Source organism: Oryctolagus cuniculus, chromosome 21 (genome assembly GCF_964237555.1).
Source record: "Oryctolagus cuniculus chromosome 21, mOryCun1.1, whole genome shotgun sequence".
NCBI classification, from domain to species: Eukaryota; Metazoa; Chordata; class Mammalia; order Lagomorpha; family Leporidae; genus Oryctolagus; species Oryctolagus cuniculus.
Window position 1 is genome coordinate 931,690 of NC_091452.1, and position 15,029 is coordinate 946,718.

Consider the following 15,029-nt stretch of genomic DNA (forward strand, 5'->3'; position numbering starts at 1 on the left):
TTGTTGTTGTTTTGTTTTGTTTTGTTTGTTTGTTTTGTTTTTGACAGGCAGAGTGGACAGAGAGAGAGACAGAGAGAAAGGTCTTTCTTTGCCATTGGTTCACCCTCCAATGGCTGCCGCGGCCGGTGCACCGCGCTGATCCAATGGCAGGAGCCAGGTACTTATCCTGGTCTCCTGTGGGGTACAGGGCCCAAGCATTTGGGCCATCCTCCACTGCACTCCCGGGCCACAGCAGAGAGCTGGCCTGGAAGAGGGGCAACCGGGACAGAATCCAGCGCCCTGACCGGGACTAGAACCCCGTATGCCGGCGCCGCAAAGCAGAGGATTAGCCTAGTGAGCTGCAGTGCCGGCCCTCCCTTGGTTCTTGGAGCAGCCTGCAGGATTTACTTAGGTCCAGGAAAATGCAGCGCTGGTGAGACAGACACATGGTGCAGTGCTGTGTGCCAAAAACAGCCAGGATTGTCTGTGTTGTAGGAAGACGCTCAGGAAGGGGAGACAGTGGAGGACGACGAGGAAGACGACTCACATGAGGAGGACGGTGTGGAGGAGTCTGACGTGGAGGACTTACTGGAAAACAACTGGAATATTGTACAGTTTTTGCCCCAGGCAGCCTCCTGCCAAAGCTACTTCCTCATGATTGTCTCAGGTGAGCCTTGCGCACTGGGAAGAACAGCTTGTACTCTGTCTCAGCAGAGCCCCTGATGGTTAATAACTGGCTCCGGTACAGTGTGTCACAAGAAGGGACGGCTGGAAGTCAGGTCTGGGACTACCCCGCAGACGAGAGCTCAGGAGGCTCAGCCCAGGGCCCCTGCAGCCACTGTGCCTTCTCCCTCCCCTGATGCCTCTCACCCTCGGGGCGGAGAGGAGTCACTGTGCCCCCTGACAGCCTCTCAGCTGCTTTAGTAATGTAACCACGTGCATTCCTGAACACCCATGTGTGCGTACGCAAAGTGACAAAGGACAAACCCAGGATGCTGAGTCAACTGCCCACTGACTGGTCTTTTTTTTCTTCTGCCAAATAATTCCTTCCACGTCGCCTTTTTTTTTCTTTGAAAGACACGAAGACAGAAAGAGCATGCTTCCGTCTGCTAGTTCACTTCCCACGTGTGTACAGCAGAGGCCGGTGCTGTAATGTAGTGGGTAAATCTGCTGCCTGCTTTGCTGGCATCCCATCTGGGTGCCAGTTTATGTCCTGGCTCTCCACTTCCAATCCGGCTCCCTGATAATGGCCTGGGAAAAGCGGCGGAGGATGTCCCAAGTGCTTGGGCCCCTGCACCTACGTGAGAGACCAGATGAAGCTTCTGCCTTCTGTCTGGCCCAGTGCTGGCTGTTGCTGCTATCTGGGGAATGAACCAGCAGATGGAAGATCTCCCTCTCTCTCTCACTCTCACTCTTCCAAAATAAGTAAATAAATCTTTTTTTTAAAAAAGGGGGCCAGCGCTGTGGCGTAGCGTGTTAATGCCCTGGCCTGAAGTGCCAGCATCCCATATGGGCGCCGATTCGAGACCCGGCTGCTCCACTTTCAATCCAGCTCTCTGCTGTGGCCTGGGATAGCAGTAGAAGATGGCCCATGTCCTTGGGCCTCTGCACCCACACGGGAGACCCGAAGAAGCTCCTGGCTTCAGATCAGCGCAGCTCTGGCTGTTACAGCCATCTGAGGAGTGAACCATCTGAGGGAAGACCTCTCTCTCTCTCTCTCTCTCTCTCTCTCTCTCTCTCTCTCTCTGCCTCTCCTCTCTCTGTGTAACTCTGACTTTCAAATAAATAAATAAATCTTTAAAAAAAAATCTCCCTCATAGTTGGTAGTGACCCTAGCATCTGAGCCATCACCTGCTGCGTCTCAGGCTGTGTTTTCGCAGGAAGCTGGATCAGAAGCAGAGGAAGCACTCCAGTATTGGTTGTGGGTGTCCCAAGTGGTGGCCTAGTGGCTGTGCCAGTCACCAGCCCCTGATTATATTTTTATTTGGGGCTCCTTGAGTCTTTTTTGAAGATTTATTTATTTATTTAAAAGGCAGAGTTACAGAGAGGCAGAGAGAGAGGTCTTCCGTCCACTGGTTTACTCCCCAAATGGCTGCAATGGCCAGAGCTGCACCAATCCACAAAGCCAGGAGCCAGAAGCTTCTTCTGGGTCTCCCACGCAGGTGCAGGGGCCCAAGGACCTGGACCATCTTCCCAGGCCATAGCAGAGAGCTGGATCAGAAGTGGAGCAGCCAGGACTCAAACCGGCGTCCATATGGGATGTCAGCATTACAGGCAGCAGATTTACAGATTTACCCACTGTGCCACAGCACTGGCCCCTGCTCCTTGAGTCTTAACTTTCCAAGTTATCTTCTGAAATGTTGTGGGCCTCTGAGCATGGGATAGATTTCTTTTTAAAAGATGTATTATATTTATTTGAAAGAGTTACAGAGAGAGGTAAAGACAGAGAAAGAGGTCTTCCATCCACTGGTTCATTCCCCAGATGGCCACAACGGCCGGAGCTGTGCCTATCTGGAGCCAGGAGCTTCCTTCGGGTCTCCCACGTGGGTGCTGGGGTCCAAGGACTTGGGCTATCTTCCCTGCTTTCCTAGACCATAGCAGAGAGCTGGATCAGAAGAGGAGCAGCTAGGACTTGAACTGGCGCCCATATGGAATGCCGGCGCTTCAGGCTAGGGCTTTAACCCGCTGCGCCACAGCACTGGCCCTGGGATAGATTTTTGAGAAGTTTGCTAATGCCAGGAGTCCGGCTGTGGCTTTTGTGGGGAGCCATTGTTTCACTTGCTGTCCATCATGGAGGTTCCTATTCTCTAGCAGTGAACCCTGTCATTCCCATGTCTCTAATTGTGGGCTCATCCAGTGGCATCACTAATGGGGTATCTCAGCCCAGTCTGTCTGGTGGCCTGAGCAGCCACAAGTTCCCCCCAGAATTGTCTGGGCAGAGGGGCCAGTTAACATAGCTCAGGGGCTGGCGCTGTGGCTCAGTAGGCTAATCCTCCACCTGTGGTGCCAGCACCCCGGGTTCTAGTCCTGCTCGGGGAGCTGGATTCTGTCCCGGTTGCTCCTCTTCCAGTCCAGCGCTCTGCTGTGGCCCGGGAGGGCAGTGGAGGATGGCCCAAATTCTTGGGCCCTGCACCCACATGGGAGACCAGGAGAAGCACCTGGCTCCTGGCTTCGGATCAGCGCAGTGCGCCAGCCACAGTGCACTGGCCGCAGCAGCCATTGAGGAGGTGAACCAACAGAAAAGGAAGACTTTTCTCTCTGTCTCTTTCTCACTGTCCACTCTGCCTGCCATTCATAAATAAATAAATAAAAACATAGCTCAGGGCCTGTGGCTTCTGCCTGCCTCTCTCCACAGCATACATCGTGGCTGTGTACCACAGCATGAAGGATGAGTTGAGGCGCACTGCTCCAGGGAGCACCCCCGTGAAGAGGAGGGGGTCCAGCCAGTTCTCCCAGGACACTGAAGGGGCCGCTGGAGCCCTTCCTGGTGAGCAGCCCTTGTCTCAGGAGGCCCCTCTGTGTGCCACAGACCCGGTCCCACTGTGCGCCCTTCATGTGCGAGTGAGCAGGGGCGTTCCACAGCACCGGCTGGGGACCCAGTTCCTCCCCTTGGCATTCTTACCCCTTTCCAGGAATGATCACATTCTCTCAGGATTATGTGGCAAACGAGCTGACTCAGAGCTTTTTCACCATCACCCAGAAGATCCAAAAGAAAGTCACGGGATCTCGGAACTCCACCGAGCCTTCAGACATGTTCCCTCTCCTCCCTGGTTCTCACCTGCTGCTCAATAACCCTGCTCTGGAGTTCATCAAATGCGTGTGCAAGGTGAGGATGCCGGCATGTGTGTAAAGTATGAGTCACTCATACTTTCTTACATTTACCGTGTCGCTGTCGTGTAGCCCCAGTTGAGGCGTTAGCTCACAGATGAACAAGACAGGAGAGTCCCTACCCTTATGGGAGCCTCAGTTACTGTGGGACACACATTCACCAAGCAAAAGGACCCATTAGCTCAGAGAGCAGGTGTTGTGAGGACAGAGGCCTCTGAGGGTGATCAACGGGAAGAAAGTCAGGGCAGAGGGCCCCGCACAATCCTAGCAGCCTTGGTGTTGGGCGTCATGAGCTCGCTGAGTCGGGAAACAGCCCCGGAGGGCGGAAGGTGCTCAGAGGTCACATGACGCTCGTGGGCCAGGCCCAGACCCAGAGACCAAGTGAGACGAGATAAGAGCTTGCTGGGCTGCTGATGTGTGTGGGAGCAGCTAAGTCCACGGAGGGGATCGTGTTACCAGATAGCCGCCCTGCACTTTACTGCCCATTCTGTTGCCTAACCTTCCCGCCAGCAGCGCCGTAACGCCCAGATCAAGTGGCGGCCTAAGATCTGATGGTGGTGAAGAAATGCTTTTAGTTTACTATTTCAGTTCCTCTGTTGACTTTAAAGTGTTTTAAAATTTGTTTTCCTTATGGCATAAAGGGCTGTACAGTTAACTCTTAATGCAATTGTACGAGTTTTCCTAGTGGCTGGAGCTGTATCCACCCCGACATTTCCCCCACGCTGCCCGTGTGGTCAGCCCTGCTGCAAGGCTCATATTTTTTTTTTTTTCTTATCAATTAGGTCTTATTTATTTATCTTACATTTATCATGCCATGATTTCATAAGGAATGGGTTCCAGCAACTCAGGCTCCTTTCCATTGGTTCTGACAAAGTGGGCTTCTCTGGGTGGAGCAGGTTGACGCTTTAGTTGAACCCAGGTACCCTTCTCTTTGGCTTCCTTCTTTTTCTGGTCATTTTCCTTCACACGTTTCAAGAAGCTATCTCGGCTCTTACAGTGCTTAATGTGTTCAATACGCACATTTATTCTCTTGGCAAGAATCTTGCCCTTCACTTGTTTGTTTACAACAATGCCAACAGCATGCTGGGTAACATTGTGGACTCTTCCAGTTTTTCCATGGGGACATTTATGGGGCATTCCTTTTTGAACAGTACCCATTCCCTTGATGTCCACAATGTCACCTTTCTTGTAAATGCGCCTGTGTGTGGCCAAAGGAACAACTCCATGTTTTCTGAAAGGCCTGGAGAACATGTACCGGGTACCTCGCCTCTTTACCTTTGTGTTCGTCATTTGGCGAATTACTGAAAGGTGGCGGCTCCGGCCGAAAGGAAGGCAAGGCTCATATTTCTGCATGAGGACCTCCAGTTATTCCAGAAATATTTGTTGCAAAGATCATCCCTTTTCCATTAGATCATCTTGGTGTCTCTTTCAAAGCTTAATTGGCTGTGTCTGTGCAGGCCTATTTCTGGATATGTATTCTTTATATTTGGAGAGTTTAGTCTGTACTATTTTGCTGAGGATTTTTGTGTGTCTGCTCATGATAATACCAGGGTGACGCTGACTCGTAGGGTGAGCTGGGTGTCCTCCCTGTGGTTTGCAGGAAGATCTCACATAGAGTCTTGTTCCTTCCTTAAATGTGTGGTGAACTCCTCACTGGAACCTAGTGGGATACTCTCACTGTAGAGAAGTCCACTCTCCCCAGGCCTTGTTGACTGAAATAGTAAGTCTGGTTGGAAAATCAAAATAGTTCACTCAGCTGCACACACTGAAATCTTAACCTAGGGATAACCAGTCAGTTGCCTGAGTTGGCTATTCCATAACCAGAGTTTGGTTATAGGATTTTTTTTTTTTAAGATTCAGTTATTTGAAAGAGTGATGACAGAAGTACAGATCTTCCATCCACTGATTCACTCCCCAAATGTCTTCAACAGCCAGGTCTGGGCCAGGCTAAAACCGGGAGCCAAGAACTCCATTCTGGTTTCTTCCGTGGGTGGCAGGGGCCCAAGCACTTGGTCCATCTTCTGCTGCCTGCATTAACAGAAAGCCAGATTGAAACTGGCACTCCAGTACGGGATGCAGGTGTTGTAAGCGGCAGCTTAACCTGCTACACACCTTAATGCCTGCCCCATGTTTTGTACGTTTCTTGTAGGGTGAATACATGCATTGAACCAGGTTTAGATAGATGGATTTGTGTGATTATTAATCACATGGGAAGTTAAATACCTGGTACTAGTTTTTTGTTTTTTGTTTTTTGTTTTTTTAAGATTTATTTTATTTATTTGAAAGATAGAGTTAAAGAGAGAGAGAGAGAGAGGTCTTCCATCCGCTGGTTCACTCCCCAGATAGCCACAACGGCCGGAGCTGCGCCGATCCAAAGCTAGGAGCCAGGAGCTTCCTTTGGGTCTCCCATGTAGGTGCAGAGGCCCAAGGACTTGGACCATCTTCTGCTGCTATCCCAGACCATAGCAGAGAGCTGCATTGGAAGAGGAGCAGCCGGATCTCAAACCGGTGCCCATATGGGATACCAGCGCTTCAGGCCAGGGCTTTAACCCACTGTGCCATAGCACCGGCCCCATACCTGGTACTAGTTAACAGTTTTGCTAACGGATGAAGGAGGTACTTCACATTTCTACCATGTTACCTATATGCAGGGAGAGGCAGACAATGTGGTCATTCATCGCTGTTCCTGTGGTGTCCCAAGACACAAAGCTCACTCTTTTTTTTTTTTTTTTTTTTTTGGACAGGCAGAGTGGACAGTGAGAGAGAGACAGAGAGAAAGGTCTTCCTTTGCCGTTGGTTCACCCTCCAATGGCCGCTGCAGCCAGCGCGCTGCGGCCGGCGCACCGCGCTGATCCAATGGCAGAAGCCAGGTGCTTCTCCTGGTCTCCCATGGGGTGCAGGGCCCAAGCACTTGGGCCATCCTCCACTGCACTTCCCTGGCCACAGCAGAGAGCTGGCCTGGAAGAGGGGCAACCGGGACAGAATCCGGCGCCCCGACCGGGACTAGAACCTGGTGTGCCGGCGCCGCAAGGCGGAGGATTAGCCTAGTGAGCCGTGGCACCGGCCCAACGCTCACTCTTAAGGTGCAGTAGCTGCTTCCTTGGTCTTGGTTAGAACTTGCTGAAAAGTTGCGTTACCTGGGAATCACCTACTGGTGTTTCACAGCACAGGGCAGTGGCCTGACTGACTTTGGCCTCAGATCACCAATCTATTCTCTCTGTTTTCCAAAGAGCGATTGATTTATTTGAAAGGCAGAGCTATAGAGAGAGGGAGAAACAGAGGGATCTTATGTCCATGGTTCACTCCTCAGATGGCTGCAATGGCTAGTGCTGGGCCAGGCCAAAGCCCAGTGCTTCCTCTGGGTTTCCCACGTGGATGGCAGGGGCCCAGACACTTGGGCCACGTTCTGCTGCTTTTCCCAGGCCATTAGCAGGGAGCTGGATCAGAAGTGGGGCAGCCAGGAGATGAACTTGTTCCCATATAGGATGTCTGTGTCTCGGGCAGGGGGCTTAGCCTGCTGCATCACAGCACTGTCTCACAGCTTCTAAAGGGGTGAAGAAGCAATGAGTGGGGCTGGCGTCAGGGAATAGAAGGTGGAGCACTGCTTGCATGCCACCTTCCCATAGGAGGGTGCTGGTGTGAGTCTTGGCTGTTCTTCAAATTTAGTCTCCTGCTAATGCGCCTGGGGTGATGGATCAGGTGCTTGGGCCCCTAGCACCCACTTGGGAGACTTAGATGGAAGATCTCTGTCACTCTGCCTTTAGAAATAAATAAAATCCTAAAAAAGACTGAACGAGCAGTTTCTGGTTCAGACGGAACGGCAGGGAGTGCTCGGTGCTCCTTCCTGATGGGCCAAAACCTCTGCAGGTGCTGTCCCTGGACACGAACGTCACGAACCAGGTGAATAAACTGAACCGAGACCTGCTTCGCCTGGTGGACGTTGGCGAATTCTCCGAGGAAGCCCAGTTCAGAGACCCCTGCCGCTCCTACGTGCTCCCTGAGGTCATCTGCCGCAGCTGTAATTTCTGCCGAGACCTGGACCTGTGCAAAGACTCCTCTTTCTCTCAGGTGGGACTCGGCCCCAGCGGGCCCTTCCTGGTGGGGTCAAAGCATCCCGGGAATGAGCACTGCTGATAGTGTCAGGCATTCAGATGTCTGAGGCAGAGTGGTTCCGTGGCTCCTGCTGTCCCCACTTTGTGGTTTGCCCTGCTGGTTCCTACGTGGATTAGAAAGTGGCTCCTCCTGCATGGCCCAAGCTGCTGGTAAATGTATGAGTGCAGGTGGGAAGCGGGGCCGTGCACACTGCAGCCCTTCACCCCGGAGCACGTCTCTCCACAGCCTCTCCTCTGTGCCGAGGCCTTGCCGTGGAAACGCTGCCGACAGCACTGCTGCTGGGGGGCCGTGGCCTGGGGTGACCACTCCCCTTCTGCTCCTCTCCCCAGGACGGGGCTGTCTTGCCTCAGTGGCTCTGCTCCAACTGTCAGGTCGCCTATGACTCGTCTGCCATTGAGATGGCCCTGGTGGAAGCTTTGCAGAGGAAGCTGATGGCCTTCACCCTGCAGGACCTGGTGAGCACCCCCCCTGCAGTCGGCTCAGGGGCGTCAGGGTGCTGATTTGCACTCTTGGTTGTGTGTGGTCCCAAGTCTTGCCCCAGTGTGCACTAAGGTGGATCAGTCCATGTCCAGGAACCCAGTCTGCTTGTTCTGTCAGTATCTGTGGGGCCAAAAGCTGGCTTTGTTGAGCTTTCTGTAGAAGCAGACATCACAGTCAGTACAGTGTGTGAGTGGTGAGGATATGAAGGAAACAAGAGAAAGGGGGTCGGCCACAGGAGGGTACCACCGAGAGGGTGTCTGAGCCAAGACCTCAGGGATGTTCCCAGATGGCCATGGGGGTGGTGTCTAAGCATGGCAGAGCCAGGGATGTGGAGGAAGTCCCCAGGATTGGGGCAGGGTGCCCATGGTGAGGGGCTGTCAGATGCAGGCAAGGTTTGGATAGTCTTCCGTGATATCCACAGCAGGCCTGGTGTGCACACATGGGTTTGCTGAAGTCCCACAGTTGTGCCTTTCTTGGGCAAAGCCACTGGGAGGCCACAGGTCGGGGTTCAGCGTGAGTGAGTGGTCCAGCGCCCAATGGGCTGCTCCCTCATTTCAGATCTGCTTGAAGTGTCGTGGAGTGAAAGAGGCCCACATGCCCGTGTACTGCAGCTGCGCGGGAGACTTTGCCCTCACCATCCGCACTCAGGTGGGGGCTCTCGGATCCTCTTGTCGCATCCCAGCTCAGCCTCAGCTGGGCCTTGCCTCCTTTTATGGGTGGGGGGAGGGGAGGACCAGGTGTCACTGCGTCTCCTTATTCCTCAGGTCTTCACAGAACAGATTGGAATCTTCCAGAACATTGCCCAGCATTATAACATGTCGTATCTCAAGGAGACCCTGGAGTGGCTGATGGAGAAAAGCCCTCGGCTGGGCCCTTAGCAAACCAGACACTCTGTGCTCCAGACATATGTGCGTCCCCAACCCCAAGGGGCCACACCACTGACCCATCTTCCCACAGTCCAGGGAAGAGGCAAACCAAGGTGGTGCGAGCACACAGGAACAGGAAGTGGCTCCATCCTGGCATGCACCTGCTGAAACAGGTTGTCGTTCCCATCAATAAATGTGTTTCGTGGCCTGTGTTGCTTTCTGTACCCTGCCGGGTGGGGTGGGAAAGTCCTTCCTGAGACACACACCCCACCCAAGCTGGGGCATCAGACTGCTTGAGACTGGGCTCTGAGTGCAGTGGGGCTGTTGGCAGAGGGTGGAGAAACAGGCCCTCCCCACAGCCTCACGGGATTTCAGCTGGTTTCCAGGAAATCAAACCTGTGGGGCCCTGGCCTTCACTTCCCTTTGTGAACCCTTCCATTTGAGAGCAGGGTCTGGAGGCAGCATCCAGGTCACTGGGTCTTGGCAGTGAGGCTCAGAATCCAGGCAGCAGAGGAGGATCCCAGTCCAGGACTGGCCCCACCGTGGACCTGCAGGTGACAGCATCTCCTGCCACCAGCCCACCCAGTCCCTGCAGCGGGCCTGCCCAGCTCACACAGGTAAGGGAGGAAAGATAGCAACAGCTTTGAGGACGAGCCAGACACTTTTGTCTCTCCTTTCTCAACTTCAGTGGGGTCTGTGGGGACCCTGGACTCCAACAAGCCACTCCAAGTTCCTGATGGTCAGGGGGCATCACCATCTCCTCACAGTGGGTGCCCAAGGTACAGAGGCCCAAGCGCTGTGGCCTCCATTAGAACAGGGACTTAGCATGGCCTTAAGAGCACAGCACACATGCCCGTTTGCACAGGGTGGGTGGGTCTTGTCAGGGTGGAGAGCCACTGTCTTCAGTGGTGCTGACCTGGGCCTAGGGGGGGCTGGGGGCAGGGGGATGGGAAAGGAAGGCCCCCGCAGATGTGGACTCTCAGCATCTTGAGAAGCCTCGGGTGAGTGACTAGGGGCCCTCAGCAGTTTCAGGAAAACAAGGTCCACTTCACCCACCTCACTTTTAAGCTCAGTGTGACCTCACTGCCTGGCACAGGACTAACCAGAAGCAGGAAAAAACCCAGCCAGTTCAGCAGGCAGCAAACCAGTGTTAGGTGCATTCCAGAAACCCCAAGAGACGTGTGCCTCACAGGAAGGGGACAGTGCAAGGGCTTCTCGGGCAGCTCAGGGCCTGCTCTAAGTTCACCCTTGCTGTCCAGGAACTCTGGGGCCACTCAGCTATACGCTGTAGTTTCACCTGTCAGTCTCTTCAGATGGTTCTTGCAGTGTGTTTTTATGCTCTGGAAGGCAGGCGGGCCCAGCTCTGTCCATCTGTCTGTGGGCATGCAGGCTGCCTGCTGGGAGAAACCTAACACCCACTTTGAGTGTGGACTGAGCCAGGTCTGAGCAGGGTGGAGATAAAATCAAATTAGGGCAGATGAGGGCGGGGGGTGGGGGGTGAGCTAACTAGGCTTCCTGGAAGCAATGAGAGAGATCAGCCCAGGGGACAACTGTTTGTCCCCAGCAAGGCAATCCTACAGTGGGGCAGGTTGCTGGGACAGCCAGGAGCACCAGCCAGGCTGGGGTTCATTGTGAGGCCAGCTTAGGGGCTAGGGCCATTTGAGGAGGCCGAGGGCTTCACCCTGGTTTCTAAGATATGACCAGGGACCCAAGTGGAATCCAGTTTCTCCCAAACTAAAACTGGACGCCTTGTGAACCAGGTACAGTTGTTGTAGGCTTTTGGGTAGCCGTGGAGGGAGGGCTTTGTGTGTTAGCTGAAACGAACAGGAATGGCCAAACAACCTGTAGATGGCAGTAGGTATGAGGACTGGCTCAGGCTACAGCCAGACAGCCTGGGGTCTCCCCTCGGCAGCTCTCTGACAGCTGGCCTGAAATGGGTTAGCACCTGCCACAGTCACAAATAAGGTCTGCCTGGCCATGATCAGCTGCCATAGAGCCAGGTTCTGGTCTCCAAGCAGGATCAGGGCAGGGAGGCGCCAGTCTGACAGTAGCATCCAAGGGTACAGTAACCGGATTAGCCGCAGGCTGATGCTGTTAGTGCTGGGTCCCAGGGCTCTGTCGTCGCCACCGCTGCCCTGCCCTGCGTCCCTCTTCCCATCACCATCCATCTGCCTGCCCACCCGCTGTTCCCATTTCAAGTACAGTGGAATCAGCTTTCATTTTCCTGTGTACGACAGCTGCAGGCTCCTCCCATCCTCATGCCCTGTCTCAGTCACCATCCTTTCCTTGCAGTTTGAGATGAGCAGATCTGAGGTCTTTGGCAACCCTGCAGGAAGGTGGCAGGTGCACTAACGAGTAATCGAGGAGCAGCCCCAGGGTTCCAGTGCACTTGGCCTGGCCCCCTGAGCAGCCCTGAGTGATGTAGCTGGGTATGTGCCCTGCACCTTGTGTGTCCAGGCTGCAGCGCCACAGCCCAGCTTGGACCAGCAGGGCCCAGGCAGGGGACTGCCTGCCTCTATTGTGTTTATGGGTCAGGTTTCCCCAGGAACAAGGCCAGGAGGTTCTGGTCACAGGTTTATTGGACTATAAGCACATCATGACTTAAAGGCTCAAGTTGCAAGGCTTGCAGGCAGAGGCTGGGGGACAGAAGCATGGCCCCCGCCATTTTGTGCAGGGGTGCCTTTGGTTCTCAGTTGCAGCTATTGAGGGGCTCAGGACCCTGGGAAGGTCCCCAACATGGTTTCCAGGGCAGTTGGTGGCTGTCTGCGACCCCACTGACCCAGTTCTGCAGTACAGCATGGCAGGAAGCTCAGAGTTGGGCCAAACCTTTGGGGTCCGTGGGCATGGAGTCCTGTTGGGGAGGCTCGGAGGCGGGGACCCTTTTCCCTGCACTCTGGTCAAGACTGTCCATCTGCTCAGATGGGGCAGAGAAGGGGCAAGGCCATGGGGCGGGGTGGGGTGGGGGAGGGGCCTGGCCCAACACGAGGGCAAGGGTTACAGGCCAGCTACTTGGGTGCCTTGGTGTACACACCTTGTCAAATTTCTTATGGCTGTAGACTTTGTTTTTGTTCATGAACGTTAGCAAGATCCAGTCACACAGGAAGGAGCCCTGGGACCAGCAGATCAGGGCATAAGGGCCTGGCAGACCCTCCACAACCCCCAAGATCCCTGAGTGGGTTTCTTACCACCCCGATGGAGGTCAGCGCAGTGGCCAGGTTAATGATGGTGGGAATCAGGCTGAACTTCCCTGCCTGGGGAGATCAAGTTTGTCCTCAGACATCCTCACATGGGGCTCAAGGGAGGGGTGAGGGAAATGGGTGGAGCCCCCAGTCCCAGGCAGGCTGGGATTACCTGTCCGTGCACGATGATGTCAATGCGAATCCCATAGGCTTTGATGAGTGTGCGGGTGGTGGTGCCGTTCACCTTGTAATACTTGGCAAACCTGGAGTAGAAGGACCCAGGAGCCCACACCTGAGCCGCCCAGCCTGTGGAGCACGTGCTCCGGGTGGGGACATCCCAGCATCCCGAGGACAAGCGACCTGAAGTTGTAGCCTGATGAGGCAGGGACGTGCTTGGGGTCGAGCCTCCGGAAGGAATACTTGGGGTTGCAGGCTGAGGCAGACAGGTCCAGATCACAGTCCCAGTTGATGATGACCCCAATGACACCGCCCTGCCAAGCAGTGAGCACAGAAAAGGGGCGCTCGGGGGGACAACAGGACCACCAGGAGCGAGGGAGGGGCAGCCTTGAGCCACGTGTGGGGTATGTCCAAGGCCCACAGGGCACTTGGTCAAGACAGGAGGGTGCGCGGGTGTCCAGCCTCAGCAGCCGGCTTGTGACGAGGTGTCAGTAACTGAGCAGGCACACACAGGAGACCAGCCCGGTCATGTTTCCTCCACCTAAGCAGGGCCAAGCTGGCCAAGCCGGGGCCAGCTCAGCTGCAGCAGGGGCTCCTGGTCCCTCACCTTGTGTGCGAGCTCCGAGAAGTTCTCCCCAGCCTGCTCCACGATGAAGCCCAGCTTGAAGATGGGGCAGTAGAGGTCGGAGACCTCGTTGAAGGTGCAGCGCTTCAGGTAGTTGTCCTTGCGGTTGGCGATGTTGCCCCTGAGGACAGAGGGCAGGGGCCCGCCCCTGAAGCCCATTCCTGGGCACAGCTGCCCACCCTGTCCCTGCGGCCACCTGCTGGCTCTTACTTGGAGAACTGGAATTTGGGGTAGTGGATGCTGTTTTTGATGAGGATGGTGAAGTTTGGTGCCATTTTACCCAGAAATTGGCTGAGGAGGCAGAGACGAGAGTTGTTTAGTCCTGCAGGGTCCACTCCGCTCAGGGGTCTACCTCTTCCCCACCCCTCTCCCAGCGTGGGGGACCTGCGAGCTGCACACCTGACAGAGGCACCATCTTCCACTGGGCACCAGCCAGACACCTCGCAGGTCTTGGCTGACCCGTGGTAATAGGGCAGGCAGCGGCCAGTGCGCAGCCCTGTGGAAGAGACGCAGCTAAGGTGGAGGCGGGGGCACAGCTCCGCCCCTGCCCCCTCCAGCTGGCGCACACTGACCGTTCCCCAGCATGTCCAGCTCCCCAGCAGTGCAGTCGTCATCCGAGCGGCAGGCGGCGTTGGGGACCCTGATGCTCTAGAGCAGAGATGCCTGTCAGGACCCCCTGCAGCTCATCAGGGCCTCCCGCTGTGCTTGGACCTGGCCTCACCTCGGGACAGGTGCCCAGGGTCTGGAAAGGGGTGGCCTCGATCCTGGTGATGATGCTGAACACGCTGCCCCCCTGGGCTCAGAGAGAGGGGCAGTCAGCTGACAGCCGCCACCGTTACCTCTACCGCGCGCCTGGGCCAGGCGGGTGGGCCGCACCTCCGGGGGCTTCACATACTCCTCCACGTCCCACACTTTGTGCTCCGACGTGGTGATGCCCTTGACCTTGCTGATGATGGAGCTCTCGGGCCCCGTCTCGCTCTCCTGGTAGCTTTTCTGCACAAGAAAAACGTACCTGCGGGGTGGGGGCGCCGGCTTCGGGAGGGCTGCTGGCCCTGGACAGAACCCGCCCCTCGGGACCTTGGGCACTCTGCCGGCGCCGCGAGGCCTGCTCCGGGATCACCTAGTCCTGGGTCCCCGTCCCCCTCCACACCCCAGCCCCCAGGGACCTCCGCCGCCCGGGGTCCCGTCCCTCGCCAAGGCCCCCGGGAGGGCGGTCCCAGCCCCTGCGCACCACACAAAGTAGAGCAAGATGAGCAGCTGCACGGTGCGGTACAGGACCCCCAGGCGCCGATTCCTCACCACCACCACCTTGGGCGTCTCGTAGTCCCAGAACGCGGACCAGCAGCCCCGGGCCAGGCGCCGGACTGCGGCCGCCCCTGCGAGGGGCTTGGGCTGGGCTGCGGCCATGGGCGCAGACCCCACTGCGCGCCCCTGCCGGCCAGGAGCCGCCCAAGCTCTGCTGGTCTTGAGGGTCGGCGCCGCTTGGCTCGAGGGGCGCGGGGCGGGGAGAGGGGGAGCTCCGGGGGCGTGGCCTGGGTGCTCCGCCCCTCCCCTCGCTCCCTGCACCCAGCCGGTGTCGCCAGGCTCTGCCAGCGGCTCCTCGGGCAACTCCGAAGTAGCAGGGATTCCCAGGGGCTTTCACAGGCCAAGGAAGGGGCTCCAAGGGACCCAGCCTGGTCCCTGCCTGCGGCAGAGGCACCCCAGCCAATGCCTGCATGAGACCCCTAGCCCTTGTCGCCACCCCAGCACCTTGCAGCCCCACACCCACCCTGCTCTCGCCCT

At 56.1% G+C, this 15,029-nt stretch overlaps 3 protein-coding genes across 5 annotated transcripts in view; 1 reads left to right on the top strand and 2 right to left on the bottom strand.

Annotated features, from left to right (window-relative positions):
* The window catches only part of POLE (DNA polymerase epsilon, catalytic subunit), a 65,576-nt gene extending 56,102 nt beyond the window's left edge, over positions 1-9,474 (top strand). The window contains exons 42-48 of the mRNA XM_051836853.2: positions 475-646; positions 3,335-3,466; positions 3,612-3,805; positions 7,675-7,875; positions 8,250-8,375; positions 8,959-9,048; positions 9,165-9,474. Of these exons, the coding sequence (XP_051692813.1) occupies positions 475-646; positions 3,335-3,466; positions 3,612-3,805; positions 7,675-7,875; positions 8,250-8,375; positions 8,959-9,048; positions 9,165-9,278 (1,029 nt within the window). The 3' untranslated portion in view covers positions 9,279-9,474. The remainder of the gene's footprint in view (positions 1-474; positions 647-3,334; positions 3,467-3,611; positions 3,806-7,674; positions 7,876-8,249; positions 8,376-8,958; positions 9,049-9,164) is intronic.
* On the bottom strand, positions 4,565-5,097 carry LOC108175792 (large ribosomal subunit protein eL21-like). The gene has a single exon (XM_051836859.2). It carries the CDS (start codon positions 5,095-5,097, stop codon positions 4,615-4,617), a length of 483 nt encoding a protein of 160 aa, XP_051692819.2. The 3' UTR covers positions 4,565-4,614.
* Positions 9,475-11,833: 2,359 nt separating the features above from the next.
* P2RX2 (purinergic receptor P2X 2) lies at positions 11,834-14,741 on the bottom strand. Of its 3 annotated transcripts, XM_008250030.4 has the most exons (12): positions 14,479-14,741; positions 14,124-14,259; positions 13,969-14,040; positions 13,820-13,895; positions 13,647-13,743; positions 13,458-13,538; positions 13,230-13,368; positions 12,806-12,936; positions 12,618-12,708; positions 12,452-12,517; positions 12,298-12,375; positions 11,834-12,177 (listed from the first exon to the last, which is right to left on the bottom strand). In XM_008250030.4, exons 1-12 carry the CDS (start codon positions 14,652-14,654, stop codon positions 12,076-12,078), a joined length of 1,245 nt encoding a protein of 414 aa, XP_008248252.1. In that variant the 5' UTR covers positions 14,655-14,741; the 3' UTR covers positions 11,834-12,075. The 3 variants fall into 3 exon arrangements, with proteins under 3 accessions (XP_008248252.1, XP_008248250.1, XP_008248253.1); XM_008250028.4 differs by having other exon boundaries at positions 11,834-12,375; XM_008250031.4 differs by lacking the exons at positions 13,820-13,895; positions 13,969-14,040 and having other exon boundaries at positions 11,834-12,375; positions 14,547-14,741.
* Between the last annotated feature and the right edge of the window lie 288 nt (positions 14,742-15,029).